This window comes from Dasypus novemcinctus, chromosome 9 (assembly GCF_030445035.2).
Source record: "Dasypus novemcinctus isolate mDasNov1 chromosome 9, mDasNov1.1.hap2, whole genome shotgun sequence".
Classification (NCBI taxonomy): domain Eukaryota; kingdom Metazoa; phylum Chordata; class Mammalia; order Cingulata; family Dasypodidae; genus Dasypus; species Dasypus novemcinctus.
Window position 1 is genome coordinate 50458595 of NC_080681.1, and position 18212 is coordinate 50476806.

The window sequence follows — 18212 nt, forward strand, 5'->3', positions numbered from 1 at the left end:
CCACATATGAAGTCCGCGGTTCAGACCCCGGGCCTCCTTGACCCGTGTGGAGCTGGCCCATGCGCAGTGCTGATGCAAACAAGGAGTGCCCTGCCACGCAGGGGTGTCCCCCGTGTGGGGAAGCCCCACGCGCAAGGAGTGCGCCCTGAAGGGAGAGCTGCCCAGCGCGAAGGAGGGTGCAGCCTGCCCAGGAATGGCGCCGCCCACACTTCCCGTGCGGCTGACGACAACAGAAGCAGACAAGGAAACAGGACGCAGCAAATAGACACAGAGAACAGACAACCGGGGGAGAGGGGGGAATTAAATAAAATAAATAAATAAATCTTTAAAAAAAAAATTAAAAATTTTAAAAAATTTTAAAAAAAAGAGCAACCATACTGGATTTTTAACAATATATAGAAATATAACTTAAATACCATAAAATTCACCATTTAAAGTGCACAATTCAATGAGTTTTAGTAAATTTACAATTGTACAACTCATGTTAGAATCGTGTTTTAAAAAATCTGTTTTACTAAGTTCACCTATCTAAAGTAAACCAAATACCTCACAAATGCTGACAATTCAAAAATGTTTTGAATGTTGCTGTTTTTTAAAAAATAGAACAGATACTTATTTTATTTTATTTTATTTTATTTTATTTTATTTTATTTTATTTTATGTTATTTTATTTGTGTGTGTGTGAATTGGTTTTTTTTCATACATTTGTTTGTTATTAGGATGTACCAGGGAGGATCGAAGGGCACCTCCTCCTTGGGAAGCAGGTGCTCAGCCACGTGAGCTACATCCACTTCCTTTATTTTCAATAAAGATTTATCTATAAAAGAAGGATGCTAAGACTATTTTAAACATGTTAAAAGAATTTTGTGTTCTGGGGGATTTAAATAGTCCCCTGTAATCTTGTCCATAATGTTAATGTAGTAAAAAATGAGATAGTACAAATATAAAATTGATCCCATTTAAATTCTGAATTCCAAATCAGTGAAATAAGATTTGCTGAGGCTCTACTATATCCATAAAAATCTGATACATACACCTTACAAAACAAAGATAATTTGCAAGCAAATGAAAACCAGTTATGAATGCATAATGCCAAATACCTACCTGCAAAAAAAGCTCAACATCCTAAATTAGAGTTAAGTACATGAATATACCTGCATTTTGGCATAATAAAGTATCCCATGATCTCTTTACGATAAAGATGAAAAAATGTGAAAGTATTTTCAGTTGAATTTATAGCTCAATGAACATGAAATGAAAGTGTCTTAATAATTCTTTGTGACCTCAGGAAAATTTCAAGTGCCATGCCTCAGATTGCTGATATTGGCCCCATCCATTTTAACATTTTTCATTGATAGTTTAAATGATAGTATTGATGATACACTGACTAAACTGAGAGTAATATAAAGTTGAGAAGAATAATGAATACATTAAATGTCATATTAAAATCTAAAGCAATCTTGGCAGTTCTGAACAGAATGATGACTCAGAAATGACAACTGAGCAAGAAGAGTAACTATACCATTTAAAATTTGCTCCTCTTCCAAAAATAAAACAATGCCAAGAAACAAATGAGGAAAGATGTTGCTTAACAGAACCAAATCTACCAATAACAAAGAAAAACTTCAAAGTTTATTCTTCCATAAGCTCAACATTAACAATATTATAAAAGGGAAGTGGGTGTAGCTCAGTGGTTGAGCACATGCTTCCCATGTACAAGGTCCCAGGTTCAATCCCCACTATCTCCTGAAAGAAACTTGAGAGATACATCAACAATGTTACAAAAGCTAGGACAGTCCTTACCTTCTGTTATTATAATGTTCAGAGTTTCTAGTTAAAAACAGTATCATTTTACATCAGCACCCCTTTTGCTGACTAATACAGAATTTGGTACTGAGGAGTGGGGAAGTGCTTTTGCAATTACCGAAATGCTGGAACGGTTTTATAAACGGGTAAGGGGTATTTTTTGGAGGAACTGTGAGATGCTTGATGGAAAAGGCCTAGATCGCTTTGAAGAGACTGTTGACAGCAATATGGACACTAAAGAGACATTTTATGATGCCTCAGAAGTAAATGATGAAACTATTATTGGAAACTGGAGGAAAGGCAATTCATGTTTTAAAGTTGAAGAGAACTTAGCAAGATTAACTCCTGGTGTTTTAGGGAAGGCAGATTTTGAAAATGGTGAGCCTCTGCATTTAAGCTGAAGAAATTTCCAAAGTAAACCCAGAGAACGTGGCTTGGCTTCTACTTGCAGCTTATAGTAAAATGCTAGACGAGAGAGAAATACTGAGGACTGAACTGTTCAGCACAAAGAAAACAGAAACTAATTCTGGAAATTCCAAGCCTCTGGAAATCAAGCTCCCAGAAGAAAGTGCCCCATTGGAGAACTTAACTAAACTTGTAACTTGTAAACCAAGATTGAAGATGCAGGGAAGCAGATTTGGCCCAAAAGATAGGGCATCCACCTACCACAAGGGAGGTCCAAGGTTCAAACCCAGGGCCTCCAGACCCATGTGATGAGCTGTCCCATGTGCAATGCTGATGCGCACAAGGAGTGCCGTGCCATGCAGGGGTGTCCCCTGCATAGGGAAGCCCCATGCGCAAGGAGTGTGCCCCATAAGGAGAGCCACCCAGTGCAAAAAAAAAGTGTAGCCTGCCCAGGAATGGCACCGCACACATGGAGAGCTGATGCAGCAAGATGACGCAATAAAACGAGACACAGATTCTGGGTGCCGCTGACAAGAATACAAACAGACACAGAAGAACACACAGTGAATGGACACAAAGAGCAGACAACTAGAGAGAAGGGAGGTGGGGAAGGGGAGAGAAATTAAAAAAAAAAAAAGATTGAAGATGCAGTTATCTCAGAAAGACTTGTAGAAAGTCTTACTGTCTGATGGCTTGGACCCCTGCTTCTTCCATGCTAAACCAACAAGGTTTTTGAGAGAACTGTATGAACAAAACCACTGTTGGCTTGGACTAAAAGGGACTTGGAAAGGAGAGACTGAAGGAGAAACAGCTTTAAGAGGAAAACCATGGAAGCTGAGCTCTAGAATTAAGACATTACCTTGGGCCAAGAGAGGAAGCCCATCCATGTGTACAGAGAGGGGGAGTTGCACCAGCAGTTGAAATGAGTAGATGTTCCCACCCAATGTTCTGGGAGAGTTTTGTGCCCCAGGGTACAGGGAGGGTGAAGCACTTTCCCCAAGGATTAGGGTGGTTAAAGTCAGTACCCCACAGTTCTAAGAGGGGTAGACCTGTCCTCTATGGATTAGGGAAGGCCAGGTGGTCAATTCACTGCTCTGAGAGGGCTGAGCCTGTATGCCAAATGTCAGGGGGAATGGTATCTTCACGTCACTGTACAAGGGGGGTTAAGACTAACCCAAAGATTGGGTAAGGTGTGGCAATCACCCCCAACACTCTTGGAGGGAGAGGTCTAGAGATTGGTCAACACCCAGATGCTTGTTGAGGGTAGAACCAAGAAAATGGCCATTGGGCAAGCATGTAGAAAGGGTGGGTTCCCATAAGGCACCAAGGAGAAGAAACAATCATCTTAAGAATGACTCTCAGACTGAAATCAATGAAGGATGTCCTGAAGGTTTACTGAACTGTGGAGGACCCATGACTCATGTTTCCCTCCCAATTTCTCCTTATTATAATGAAAATGTTTATCCTTTGTCTGTCTTTCGTGTACTGGAAACAGATAAATTGTTTTATAAGTTTCAGAGGTCTATAGCAGACAGGACTTTGCCCCAAGACAAACTGTTATTTCTTTAAATTGCTTGTGATATGATTTAGTACTTGCATTGTTACTGATTCAAGGTTTTATGGAATGTTATAATGTCTTTTTGGAATTCAGAGAGTGGAGTGTAGCAGTTTGATATGGTTATGAATTCCAAAAATAGATATTGGATTATATTTGTAATCTGGTCTGTACCTGGGCATGATTAAGTTATGATTAGGGATTTGATTGGGTCACATCATCAGGGTGTTGAGTCCCCACCCTTTGGTGGGTGGGGACTCACAGATAAAAGACATGGCAAAGGACAGAGTTGGTTTTATTTTTGATGTTGGAGTTTTGATGTTGGAGTTTGATTCTGAAGCCTTAAGCTGGAACCCTGGGAAGTAAACTCACAGAGGAAAGAGAAGCAATCCCCAGGAAGAGAGGAATGCTAAGCCCAGGAATAAGCAAGCCCTGAGAAGAGAGAAATCCTGTTCCCAGAGAGAAGCAAGACCCTGGACAGGAGGAACCCAGGAAGCCTGAATCCTCGCAGATGTTGGTACCATCTTGCTCCAACACATGAAAATAGACTTTGGTGAGGGAAGTGACTAATACGTTATGGCCAGGTATCTGTAAGCTCCGACCCCAAATAAATACCCTTTATAAATACCAACCAATTTCTGGTATTTTCCATTAGCACCCTTTGGCTTATACAGTATCTATTTCTCCTTATTCCCAAAGACCCATTGAAAATGACAGAAAAATATTTTAATGAAGAATATAGCATCACTGGAAAACAAGAAAGGGTATCAAATGACCAGAAATTTTAAAGATTATCTTGAAGTTAGCAAATATAGGATCAGGTAGAACAATAACAACAACAAAAAAAAAACCTGTAGTCTAAGATGCTACAAAATTTTAGATTGGCTAAAATTTTGTTGAAGATTAACAAAAATGTTGATCTTCCTGTGAGTGCCCAGAGTAGTTGCAAATTCCAGTTAAATAAACACTGTTACTCTATTCTTAGCACTTTATATGTATTATTTCAATCCTCAAAATTATTTTATAAAATGAACATAGATCTAAATGTAAGACACAAAACTATAAAACTTCTAGAAAATAACAGAAAAAAAATGAGATGAGTTGGTTTCCTGATGACTTCTCAGAAAAACAACACTAAAAGCATGATCCATGAAAGAAAAAAAATGATGTTAGACTTCATTCACATTAAAAATATCTGTTTTGTGAAAGATATTGTTAAGAGAATGAAAAGATAAGTCACAAACTGGGAGAAAATATTTGCAAAACACTTATCCAGCAAAGGACTTGTATCGAAAACATACAAAGAATTCTTAAAACTCTACAATAGGAAAACAAACAATCTAATTAAAATCTAAGCAAATGATCTAAACAGACATCTCATTAAAAAAGATAAAAAGATGGCAAATAAATATATGAAAAGAAGCTCAAAAGATAAGTCATTAGAAAATTGTATATTAAGACAACGGGATAATACTACACACATAATAGAATGACTAAAATCCAAAACAATGACAAGATCAAATGCTGGTGAGGATGTGGAGCAACACAAACTTTCATTTATTGCTAGTGATAATATAAAATTCTACAGCCACTCTTAAAGACCATTTAGCAGTTTCTCAGAAATCCAAACAAAAGCTTACCAAATGATCCACCAATTGCACTCCTAAGTATTTACCAAATGAGTTGAAAACAAATGTCCACTCAAAAATATGCACATGGAGACTTCTGGGAAGATGGCAGACTAGGAAGACACAGGACTCTCTTCTCTCACAGAAAAATACCTAGAAGATAGGCAGAAATGGCCTGGGAGAAAAATCTTCTAGGGTTTAGGATACCAGGGGAAGACTGGACATAGCCCAGAAGAGAGAGGGGCAAAGGAAAAGAATCGTGATGGCAAGACTGTGAGTTAAAAGCTGTAGCTACCAGCAACCTCCCCACTCTATCAATAGTTTTAAGTTCTCAGGCCTCGGGGCCAGCATACCATCTACAGAAAAAGGGGGACCCAGGGACCCACCTCCCCAAGAAAAGAGAGAGAGAGGAACATAGACTAATGTTGACTCAGCTTTTGATGCACAAATTTGGTCTGCTGTGCCCAACAAGCCCTTCCATGCCGGGTGGGGCCGCATCATTGTTTGCTCTGGGAGCCAGCAAGTGAGTAAAGAAATCAGCCTCCTCAATCTCCCTCTACTAACCAAACTAGTTGTTGAAGACCCAGACAGGAGTGGAATTGTTTCCTACAGGGGGAGGGGGTGGCGGAAGGGAGCTGCCAGAAAAGGGTAGAAACCTCCCTCTGAGAAAGTTTGAATTATGAGACTTTTAGCCTCCAGGCAGGATCCTCTATCACACTGATCCAGTCTGTGTTGTGGTGAACACACTCCATCCAGGCATTAAATTGAGAGTGCACGTAGGGAAATTCAAATAAGTGGGGAATGGATATAACTCAAATAGTTAAGCTCCTGCTTCCCATGTATGAGGTCCTGGGTTCAATCCCCATTACATCCTTTAAAACAAAACAAAACAAAAAAGTAAAGAAGGGAGGCTTTTCCCAGCTTCTACAGCCACCCTCCCCAAGACCCTAGGAAGCAGGTCTGCAACTCATTTCTGATTCCAGGGCCCAGATTTGAGCAACTAACAGGGACAATCCTAAAGACAGAACAGGTTGAACCAAAATCAAAGAACATCAGTAACATCCAGCCTCCTGTCACTAAATTCCTACAAAAAAAAAAAGAAACTGAGCATCTGAGTAAACTCACCATCCTAATCAGATGCCTAGACATCAGCAAAAAATTACAAGCTATCCTAAGATTTAAGACAACTAATCAATGAGATACACACAAATTTCCAAAATCAAATTAATGAGATGAAAGACAATATAACTAAAGAGACAAAGGATATTAAGAAGATACTGAGTAAGAACAAAGAAGAATTTGTGCTCTTAAGGAGTCACTACAAAAGATCAATTAAATACAAAAGTAGGTAGTAATGGAAAAATTAAGGAATAAAAGCATGTAAGATTTACCTAACCCAAATACCAAAAGAGCAGAAACAAGTATTGCATTATCAGTAGTTACTTTAAATGTAAATGGATTAAACTCTCTAGGTAAAAGGCAGAGATTAGCAGAAAGGATAATAAAGTATGACCCAACTGTATGCAGTTTACGAGACTCATCTTAATTTAAAGTCACAAGTAGAATGAAAATGAAAGGATTGAAAAAAATATTCCATGCAAATAATTACCAAAAAAGAACAGGGGTGGCTATTTAATATCAGAAAAAATAATCTTTAAATCAAAAACTTTTTATTAGTAGTAGTAGTATAATTAATTTCAAATATATATGTCAGCATAACTTTAAAAGCTGCAAATTCTGTAAGTACAATCTTAACAGAAGCAACATATCATCACAATGACGTAAAATTGTCTGGCATACAACCCAACACATTTAGAAAGACAAAGGAATTAGCAGTATAACATAGTAAATATTGGAATTAATTCCAGATACTATAATTGCTTACTTACAAAAACATTTATAAATAATAAAACCATTTACTAAAATGTCTAGGAAAAACTTCACACTCAAAATAGTTTTCATTTATAAAAGCTCTAACTACTACTGATCTGTTGCTAATGTTCCTGAGAATAAAAAATGGAAACAGGGCTATTCAGAAAAGAAATGTATAATGGGACTGCACTAGCCTTAAAAAGATTAAATCAAAAGCTTTTGAAAAGATATGGGAACTCTGTATTTTCTGCATGATTTTTCTGTAAACCCACAACTTCTCCAATAAAAAAAATACTTTAAAAAAAACTTCTAAAGGGACAAAGAAGTGCACTATGTATTAATAAAAGGGTAAATACGCCAAGAAGATAAAATAATTTAAAACATATATGCACCAAACAACAGAGCTCCAAACATATGAAACAAACATTAGCTAATTTAAAGGAAGAAATAGTTCTACAGTAATAATTAGTGACTTCAATATACCAATTCCAATAATAGATAGAACACCTGGACAGAAGATCAATCAATAAACAGACTTGGACAATACATAAACTGACTAAACCTAACAGACATATATGGAACACTTCATCCAATAGTAGCAGAATATAGGAGCAGATCAAGTGCACATAGATCATTCTCAAGGATGAACCAAATATTAGGTCACAAAACAAGTCTCAAAAAATTTAAAAAGATTTAAATCATATAAAGTATCAGCTCTGACCACAATGAAATGAAGCTAGAAATCAATAGTAGAGGGAGCACTGAAAAATTCACAAATAGTAGAAATTGAGAAATATACTCAAACAATCGATGGGTCAGAGAATAAATCACCAGGGAAATTAGGAAATATCTTGAGACAAATGAAAATGAAAACTTAAACCAAAACTTATGAGATGCAGCAATGGCAGTGCTCAGATAGAAATTTATAGCTCTAAATATTTATATTACAAAACAAAAAAGATCTGAAATCAGTAACCTAAACTCATACTTGGAAGAACTTGAAATAAAACAACTATTCCCAGAGTGAGCTGAAGAAAAAAATAATAAATATTAAAGCAAATATAAATGAAATAAACCATAGAACAACAATAGAATTATTGAAACCAAAGGCTGGTTCTCTGAAAAGATAGGAAATATTGACAAGCCTTTAGCTTGAACGACAAAGGAAAAAAAAATTTGAGAATGCATATAAAAATCAGTAGTAAAAGAGGGGTCATAACTATCAATCTTAAACAAAATAAAAGGATACTATGAATAACTATATGCCAACAAATTTGATAATCTAAATGAAATGGACCTAAATTCCTAGAAACACACAAATTTCCTAAACTGACTCATGAAGAAATAGAGGATCTCGATAGACCAATAAGAAAAGACTGAATCAGTAATAAAAAACCTCCCAACAATTCCCATAGAAGGAACAAAATACAACAGCTTCATGTTAACTGGACTCTCCAATGCCAAGTTATCGGTAAGCTGCAAGAAGAAACCAGCTAGCCTAGGAGACAGTGACAGCACAAGTTAAGACAAGGGTGGATCAGGAATTTATTCCAAACTGAAGCTAATCAAGTATATAGATTAATTATGGGTATGGCTCTAGAAATCCTACCTACTCATTGTTTCAAATTAAGAATAATTTCCTCACAAACAACTTAAAGGCTCCAGAAATAAAGTCATCTTCCAAGGGGTCTTCTTGAGCAAAAGTGATATGAAAAGTAAACCCTCTGAAGCAATACCCAAGAAGCTTTTACAACCTGACAACCTGAAGAAATTAAGTTGGATCCCACCAATCTCTAAGGAATGCAGTAGAAAAAGAAACTTTGGGCATGCCAAACCAAGCCATAGCTGAGATGCATATTACAAAACTAACAAATAGAAGCGCTGCACAGCTACATGATTCTCATCATGAAGCTGGGAAAAAACTGTGCAAGCAGATGATTAGAACAGTGTAGGCAAGGCCTCCCTCCATTCCAAGAATAAGGCTATAAAAGTCTCAGGGACTGTCTTTTTCTTCTGTCCTTATATTTACACTTTTTCCTACTTTTTTTCTCTGTAGCTTTCCTTGTCACTTAACCTATTCCTATCTTTTCTAGTTGTTCCACCTCCATTTTACATTTGTGTTCTCTCTCTTTCTCTTTTTTTAAGGCAGTACCAGGGATTGAACCCGGGACCTCGTACGTGAAAAGCAGGCGCTTAATCACTGAGCTCCTTCTACTCCCTATTTGTGTTCTTTTAAAGTTCCTTCTCTATGTTCTTTTTCCTACTTACTGCTGTAAATATTATTCTAATAAAAGTTACAAAAGAAACTGTATAGAAAGGAACAAATGGCTGGATTTGGGTGGTCTAAGGTGACAAGGTGCCTTCAATGGTGGCAGTTAAAAGGCTGCACAATGTCCTGAGAGAGTTCATTATGAGAAAAATGTCAGTCACAGCTTTAAGACCTTACTTTGAAAGGAACTAATGAGAAAGCAAATTGGAAGTTTTTAGGTGAAATCCAGTGCTTCGTTTAGACAAAGTCTATGAGAACAGGTCGGTAGAGATCATCTAATCTAAAATCGTGACATTATCCATTTAAGTCCTCGGCACAATGCCTCACTGGAAAGCACACAGCATGCCTGGATATGCCATTGGCAATCTTTAATGGAAGTTAGTTTCAAAAACTGGGCGAATTCTGCTACAGTTACACATTCTTTAACATGTTGGTGATTAGCAAAAATCAGCAAACCAGCTTTTCTTGGGTCCGTATACACTAACATTTTTTAGAGTTCCTCTAGTTACAGAAATCCTTTTTCTGTACTGTCCACAAAAACTATTACAAACTTAGTGTATAATGAGCATTCCAGGAAGAATGAAGAGATTCTCTGCCACTGATATCCCACATTAGGGAACATGAATTACTAACCACTTTCTCTTGTACATAACTACCTATTGTAGGGGATGTGTACAACTTTGTTCATAGAAAATTGGTAAAGGATGGTAGTCCTCCCTGCATTATCTAGCCCAACAATGAGGACCTTGTGCTACTGGTGATTGAACAGTCTCCAAATCCTGGTGAAGGGAATTCCCATTCTCAGACAGCAGACTTCCCAATCCCTCCTGGCCCCCAGGGTTGCCCTGCCTCCCAACTTGGGCTGAGGAGGAAAATGACATGGTAGGGCCTCTGTCTCTCCTGCTGCTCTGGTGCTTGTGGAGAGAGAGGCTTGGGTTCAGAACCACGTTTGCCCAGCTGGCTAGGCTAGTAGAGCATGAAACTCTTCATCTCCCGTTTGTGGATTCGAGGCCCACATTGGGTGCAGTATTTTACTGCCCAAGCTGGCTAGACATAGGGATCCTGGGACAAGAAAACTGCACTTTCAAGTCCTGGCCTCCAGACTTGGATTTTTCCATGCTGCGGGGACATCGCCCGCCCCACGGCAGAAGAACCAGGACACCTAGAATGGCCATCCTGGAGAAGGCGCAGAAAATCCCTCTTGTAGATGGGACCAAAACCTACTCCAGCCAGGTGCCAGGGCTTCCTCGGTACCTGTCCCATTCCCAGCTCCACTGGCATCCCTGGATTCACCCTGTTTTCCTTCCCCACTCTCCTGTATCAAGAATTAAATTCCTGTATGATGTTATGTATGTCTGTTTTGTAAATTCACAACCTTTACTATATGCTTATTATTTATATATGTTCATGTACAAATGAAATACTAAATAATCTTTTTAAAAAAAGAAATATAAATAATAAGGCTTTGGCTATTTATTTATTTATTTTTGAGGTACCAGGGCCGGAGATTGAAACTGGGACCTTGTATGTGGGAAGCCAGTGCAGTGCTCAACCACTGAGGCACAGCAGTTCTCCCAAGGTGTTTTTTGTTTTTTTTAAAGATTTATTTAATTTTTTCCCTGTTCCCCTCATCCCGCCCTGCTGCTTTTTGCTGTCTGTGCTGTCTTTTCCTCTCATTTTCTCTCCTCTGGGATTCACTGGGATTTGATCCTGGAAACCTCTGATGTGGAGGGAGGTTCCCTGTCAATTGTGCCACCTCAGTTCCTGGTCTCTGCTTGCTTCATCTTGTTTCTCCCCTTGCCTCTCTTTTGATGAGTCATCATCTTGCTGCATGACTCACTTGCATGGGGCACTGACTCACCACGCAAGCACACACACGGGCACTGGCTCGCTGGCGCAGGCATGTTTCTCTTCTTCTTTTTCACCAGGAGGTCCCAGGTATCAAACCCAGGTCTCCCATATAGTAGGCAGAAGCTCTATCACTGGAGCCACATCCACTTCCCTGGTTTTTTCATTTGTTGTTTTGTTTTTAGGAGGTACCAGGGATCAAACCCAGGAACTTACCTGTGGGAAGCAGGTGCTCAACTGCTTGAGCTACATCTGCTCCCTAACAATCTATTTGTTGATACGAATATCACTACTTTTTTTTTCTACCCTATAATCTCCTAGGTATGTCATAACATTCCCCCAATGCTCATGGCTTTCTAAACTATTAAAAATACATTAATGGGGACTGCGTATAGCTCGGCGGTTGAGCGCCTGCTTCTCACACATGAGGTCCTGAGTTCAATCCCCAGAATCTCCTAAAATAAATAAGGCTTGAATATATATATTCAAGTCTTTTTTTTTTAAAGATTTATTTTTTATTTATTTCTCTCCCCTTTCCACCCCCCCCGCCCCGGTTGCTTGTTCTCTGTGTCCATTTGCTGTGTGTTCTTCTGTGTCTGCTTGTATTCTTGTCAGCAGCACCTGGAATCTATGTCTCGTTTTGTTGTGTCATCTTGCTGCATCAGTTCTCCGTGTGTGGTGCTATTTCTGGGCAGGCTGTACTTTTTTGGTGCTGGGTGGCTTTCCTTACGGGGTGCACTCCTTGCGCATGGGGTTCCCCCATGCAGGGGACACCCCTGTGTGACATGGCACTACTTGCATGGATCAGCACTGCGTGTGGGCCAGCTCATCACATGGGTCAGGAGGCCCTGGGTTTGAACCTTGGACCTCCCATGTGGTAGATGGATGCCCTATCTGTTGGGCCAAATCTGTTTCCCATATTCAAGTCTTAATGAATATTTTTTGGTGACAATAACCAAGTTAATGGAAAGAGTTTTTATAAAACCTTGGCTATGACACATAGGCAATAATTCATATTTCTAATATAAACAAAACCTTTTACCTAAATTCAAAACACAGATATTCTGTGTTTTCACAATTCAAAATGCAGCAGATTTTAGTGTCTTTTGTTCAGAAGTAAATGAGGAAAAACTTAACACTTCTTAACCATTTTCTTTACTGAAAAACAACAATTCTCTTCACCCTAAAGAGACAAATTATTTTTGTAAAAAAAAAACTGTAATACAATTTTGCCTTATTTCATTCTTTGGAGGCATTTATAGAAATCCAGGTAATTTTAACTATTCTTTCCTTACAAGCCTTCACATAAGACGTCTTTTCAAGTTCTTTTCTCTTAAAAACGGGAAACAAAATAATGGCATTTAATAAGGTATGTATGGACTACTTACATCAAAAGCTGACCTGCAATTAAAATAGGACCCAAGAAGTAAAATTACTTAAAATATTTTAAATGCATGCCATGAATTATATGCACACTTCTGAAGTGGTGTGTCTCTATCCCATTTTCAGATTATCACAGATTATTTTCTTCCCTCAACACTTCAACTGGACTTCTTTTACTTAGAACATAAAGAAATACACAATGATGAATTTTTAAATAACATGTCTTTGGCGTGAAAGGACATACCTTGATAACAAGCATTTCACAATCCAACCTACTATAAATTTATACCTTAAGGGTATTAATTTCACTTGAAAAATAAAACAGAAAGGAAAAAAAAAAACAGTTTAACAGAATTTTTTTCTGTTTGCTCTTTTCTAAAAAGTACGTAATCTACTAAGCAAAAGACACATAATTAAAATGAAGAAAAGCACACATTTAAATGAATGTATTTCATAAAAACCATATAAAATATCCATCTTACCAGTATCATTAGCAAGGGAATTAGTATCAGATGCCCCAAGGGTGGCTTCAAATTCCTCTTGGAGGCGATATGCTCTTTGTAGCAGAGCTTCAAGTTTATGGATAAATTCAGTACTAATAATATCCTACAAGGAGAGATAAACGTACACACAGTTAATATTAGCTTCTAATGTTTAAGTTCTAAACATTTTCTATTTATAAATGAAAGGCAGGGAAAGTGAGGAATATAAAAACACTAGTGTTGGATGAGTGAATGGATACTGTAATAAGGCCTGGGTCTTTGACAAAATCATCTCAGTTCTTAGGGATTGCTTCTTTATCAGTAAAATTAAGGAGTTGGAAAAGATGAAGGTTCTCAAAATAAGGTTCCTGAACCAGAAGCATCAATATCTCTAGGAACTTGTCAGGAATGCTAATTCTCAAATCTCTCTTGGATCCTGCTGAATTAGAAACTGTACGGATGGGGTCCTGAAATCTGTGTTAATACTCAAATTTGAGAACCACTGGCCTAGATAATCAATAAAGGATCTTTACAGCTCTAATGCTATATGATTTAGATTAGTGTAATTACTTTAACCAAACCCAAAGTAAAGAAGAGATTTTTAAAAGTAACTGAACAGGGAGCAGATGTGGTTCAAGTGGTTGTGCACCTGATTGCCACATGGGAGGTCCCGGGTTCGGTTCCCAGTGCCTCCTAAAGAAGAGAAGACAGCAAGCTGTTGCAAAGGGCTGGCATGGCGAGATGATGCAACGAGATGATGCAATGAAGAGACACAACGAGGAAACATAATGAGAGACAGAACAAGCGGGGAGCAGAGGTGGCTCAAGCTATTGGACATCTCCCTCCCACATGGGAGGTCCCAGGTTTGGTTCCTGGTACCTCCTAAAAAGAAGAGCACACAACAGATGGATACAGAGAGCACACAGCAAGCACAAACAATGGAGGGGTGGAGAAATAAATCTTAAAAAAAGAAACTCATACATGAGTATAACAAAAATCATATATAAGATTTTTTAAAAAACCAAACAAACAAGCAAACAAATGAAAAACCAACTCAGGGGAGCCGATGTGGCTCAGTGGTTGAGTGCCAGCTTCCCATATACAAGGTCCAGGGTTCAATCCCTGGCCTCGGTATCCCCTCCCAAAAAAAGAAGTGAACAGAAAATCTCTAATAAGAAACACTCCTCATAATCCAAAGGGGGATAAACAGTTCTATTACATGCCCTGGAGAGAAAGTACATTGAATCAACATCTGAAAATAGTTTAATTCTTCCACAATTATGAAGAGTAATCTCAAATAATCACCCTTACATCTACATTTTCTTCAGCAATGGCATCTCCTGCACCCATTTTAATAGAACTACAACTTGCTTCATCTTCAACCTGTCTATTACGAAAAGTTAGAGCTTGTTCCCATCGACGCAGTGCCTCTTCAAACAATTCCATACCTAAAAATTAAGAAAAGAACAATTGTGAGTAAAATTTACACCAAAATATTATGGAATGTTTTCACACAGTTGTCACCAATGGAACAGTCTCACTAAAATTTTGGCACTAGAGAATAATTTTTTGGCACTTTTTTTTTAAAGATACTTTGTTACATAAATGCTACAGAAAATATATAGGGGATTCCCATATATCCGGCTTCCCACACCTCCCACATTTTCCCAAGTAGCAACATCTTTCATTAGTGTGGTACATTCACTGTAATTGATAATCACATTTGGAGCATTGCCACTAAGCATGGATTACAGTTTACATTGTAGTTTACACTCTCTTCCATTCGACTCTGTAGGTTATGACCAAATACATAATAGCCTGAATCTGTCATAATGTCATTCAGGATGATTCCGAAGTCCTGAAAATGCTCCCCTCTTTCACCTGTTTTTCCTATCCCTAATGAGAATAATTTTATACTCACATAATTTCATGGTAGAATCTTAATTTCCCAATATATTCTGGGCCTAGAGTTCTAGGCAACCAAAAATCAGAGAGAAAATGACCAATGCTTCATTTTTTAAAAATATAATTCAAATGTATATGGTGCTTGGAATTTTTCTAGAACAATGTCATGAATTCATCAAAAATCCAACAATGACTAATTTTTATAATCAAAATACTATCTTCCAAAATCTCCCCCTAATTTAAAAAGAAAATTGATAGGTAAATAGAAGACACTAGTTTTCAAGAAGCTCTCAGGCTTATAACAGGTTCTCAAAAGGAAGACAGGATAAACTGGAAGGAATGATATTGCACATCTTTTTGTTCCCCCAGAGATTGTCCTAAACCACTACGATTCCAATTTGCTAATTTGGGTGTATAAATTTCTGAGCCAGAGATAAAAGTCCACAAGACTATTAGAACTATAAAAGCTTACAGCCCAGGGAGTGACTATAGCTCAAGTGGTTGAGTACCTGCTTCCCATGTACAAGGTCCTGGGTTTGATCCCCAGTAGCTCCTAAAAACAAACAAACAAAAAAAACAACTCTCTTTGGGGAGCAGATGTAGCTAAGTGGTTGAGTACCTGCTTCCCATGCACAAGATCCTGGGTTCAATCCCCAGTACTTCCTAAAAGAATAAAAAAAAAATCTTAAAGTCTAAGTATGAATTCCATATCCTGGACAACATTAAGCTCTAGTGGGAAAATAGGTGATTGTGTACCTCTTTTACTCTATTTCCCAAAAAATTTTTAAGAAGGCTTACCAAAATAATTATACACTTCAAAGAAAATCAGAATATTTTAAAACTTCAATTTTTCTAGGCATACAAAAGAAAAAGAACTTTAAAAGCTGCTTAAGAATATGGGCAAGTCATTCTCAAGATGTTTTTTAAGATATTTTAATTAAAGAATATTGCTCCTTTAAACTCACGGGTATTTTCAATTATCTGGAAAATCTACTACCCTGAAAATGAAGTATTATTTAAATGCCACTTAGGACTTTACTCCTTGTTTCATTTTATGTAGCAAAGAATGGCTGCTTAGATCTTCTCCTAAAAATGAATGCACTTAAAAGACAATGATGGGAAACAGACTTTGGCCCAGTGGTTAGGGCGTCCGTCTACCACATGGGAGGTCCGCGGTTCAAACCCCGGGCCTCCTTGACCCGTGTGGAGCTGGCCATGCGCAGTGCTGATGCGCGCAAGGAGTGCCGTGCCACGCAAGGGTGTCCCCCGCGTGGGGGAGCCCCACGCGCAAGGAGTGCGCCCGTGAGGAAAGCCGCCCAGCGTGAAAAAAAAGTGCAGCCTGCCCAGGAATGGCGCCGCCCACACTTCCCGTGCCGCTGACGACAACAGAAGCGGACAAAGAAACAAGACGCAGCAGATAGACACCAAGAACAGACAACCAGGGGAGGGGGGGGAAATTAAATAAATAAATAAATCTTTAAAAAAAATAAAAGACAATGATATCTCGGGATCAGATGAAGCTCAGTGGTTGAATGCCTGCTTCCCATGTATGAGGTCCTGGGTTCAATCCCCGGTACCTCCTGAAAAAAAAGGGTGATATCCATGCTACATGCCACAAGGTAGGTGAACCTTGAAAATATTATGCTGAATGAAATAAGCCATACACAAATAGACAAATGTTGTATGATTTCACTTACATGAAATATCTAAAATAAGCAAAATTTACAGACAGCAAGTAGATTAGAGGTAGGCAGTGGGGAAGGAGGAGTGGGAAAGTATTGCTTAATGAGCACAGAGTTTGTTTTGGATGATGAAAATGTTTGATAATGAACAGTGATAATAGTAGCACAACTTTGTAAATGTAACTGATGCACAATGTACATGTGAAAGTGGCTAAAATGGGAAATTTTGTGCTGCATATATGTTATCACAATTTTTAAAAATGGATGAGATGAATGAAGGAAGGAACGAAGGAAGGAATGCAATGTGGTATCATTGAAGGGATCCTGTAATAGAATAAAGACATATGTGGAAAAACTAGTGAAATTCAAATAAAGTTTGGAGTATATTTAATAGTAATGTACCAATGTTGGTTTTTGCATTTTGACAAATGGACATGTTAATTAACAACATTAGGGGAAACTGGGTGAGTGGTATACAGAAACAAGCTCTACTATTTTAACTTTTCTGTAAACCTAAAGTTATTACCAAATAAAAAGTATTTTGAAAAAAAAGACAATCATTACCACTATCTACCCTTCTGCCTTCAAGCCATACAATTCTAATTTCTTCACTCATTCCTCACACCATCTCGCCACTGACATATTATTTTGGCTCAAAATATGGAATAACCATCTAACAGAAGAGCTATCCAAAGATAAACCTTACCTCCTCAGGAAGTATTATGTCCCTCCTCACTAGACAACACAGCTCTGACTACCACATTACTTTATTAGTCTTGTAATAGAAATTCAAACACATGGCATCTACTTTTTTTTTTTTTAATTTTTATATCATCACTCTTGTAAAGGGGATAGAAACAACAGATGGGTGATTAGACTAGATGATCCGTAGGGCTCCTACAAACCCTAATTCTAAGATTTTGAGACTCTGCAGCTTCTTTAGTTTTGCTCTATTTCTTTTAAATTCAAATTTTAATATATTAACAAAAATGGTAACTGTAGGTTTACTAGACAAAGTAATCAGAAGCACAGAGGGCATAATTCTCTGGGGACCTCTCAAAAAAGTGGCAAAGAACTACTCTTCTCTCCCCTTGGGCAGGAGAATCTACTGTGATACTATTGGAGATGGTAGGCTTTAACTACTCTGGAGTGTGGGGATACAGCCAGAAGCAAATGATCCTTTTGCCAAGTCATCATTCCCATTACTTCAAACTGTCTGGGGCCACAGTAGAGTAATTTTGATTTTGTTTCAGTATACATTTCCATCAAAAGAAATACAGACAGAAATAGGGTAGAGAAAAACAGAGAAAAGCATTTGAATCTTCTGATTTAGAATTAAATTCATCTGGTTCTTCTAGAGAGGCTCCCTAAACATAT

At 38.0% G+C, this 18212-nt stretch overlaps 1 protein-coding gene across 6 annotated transcripts in view; it reads right to left on the minus strand.

Annotated features, from left to right (window-relative positions):
* MIGA1 (mitoguardin 1) overlaps positions 1–18212 on the minus strand; it is a 148390-nt gene that overhangs the window by 85807 nt on the left and 44371 nt on the right. For all 6 annotated transcript variants that reach the window (XM_058303333.2, XM_004472835.5, XM_004472834.5 and 3 more), the window contains 2 exons: positions 14560–14696; positions 13249–13372 (listed from right to left, as the gene is read on the minus strand). In XM_058303333.2, coding sequence (XP_058159316.1) covers positions 13249–13372; positions 14560–14696 — 261 coding nt within the window. The remainder of the gene's footprint in view (positions 1–13248; positions 13373–14559; positions 14697–18212) is intronic.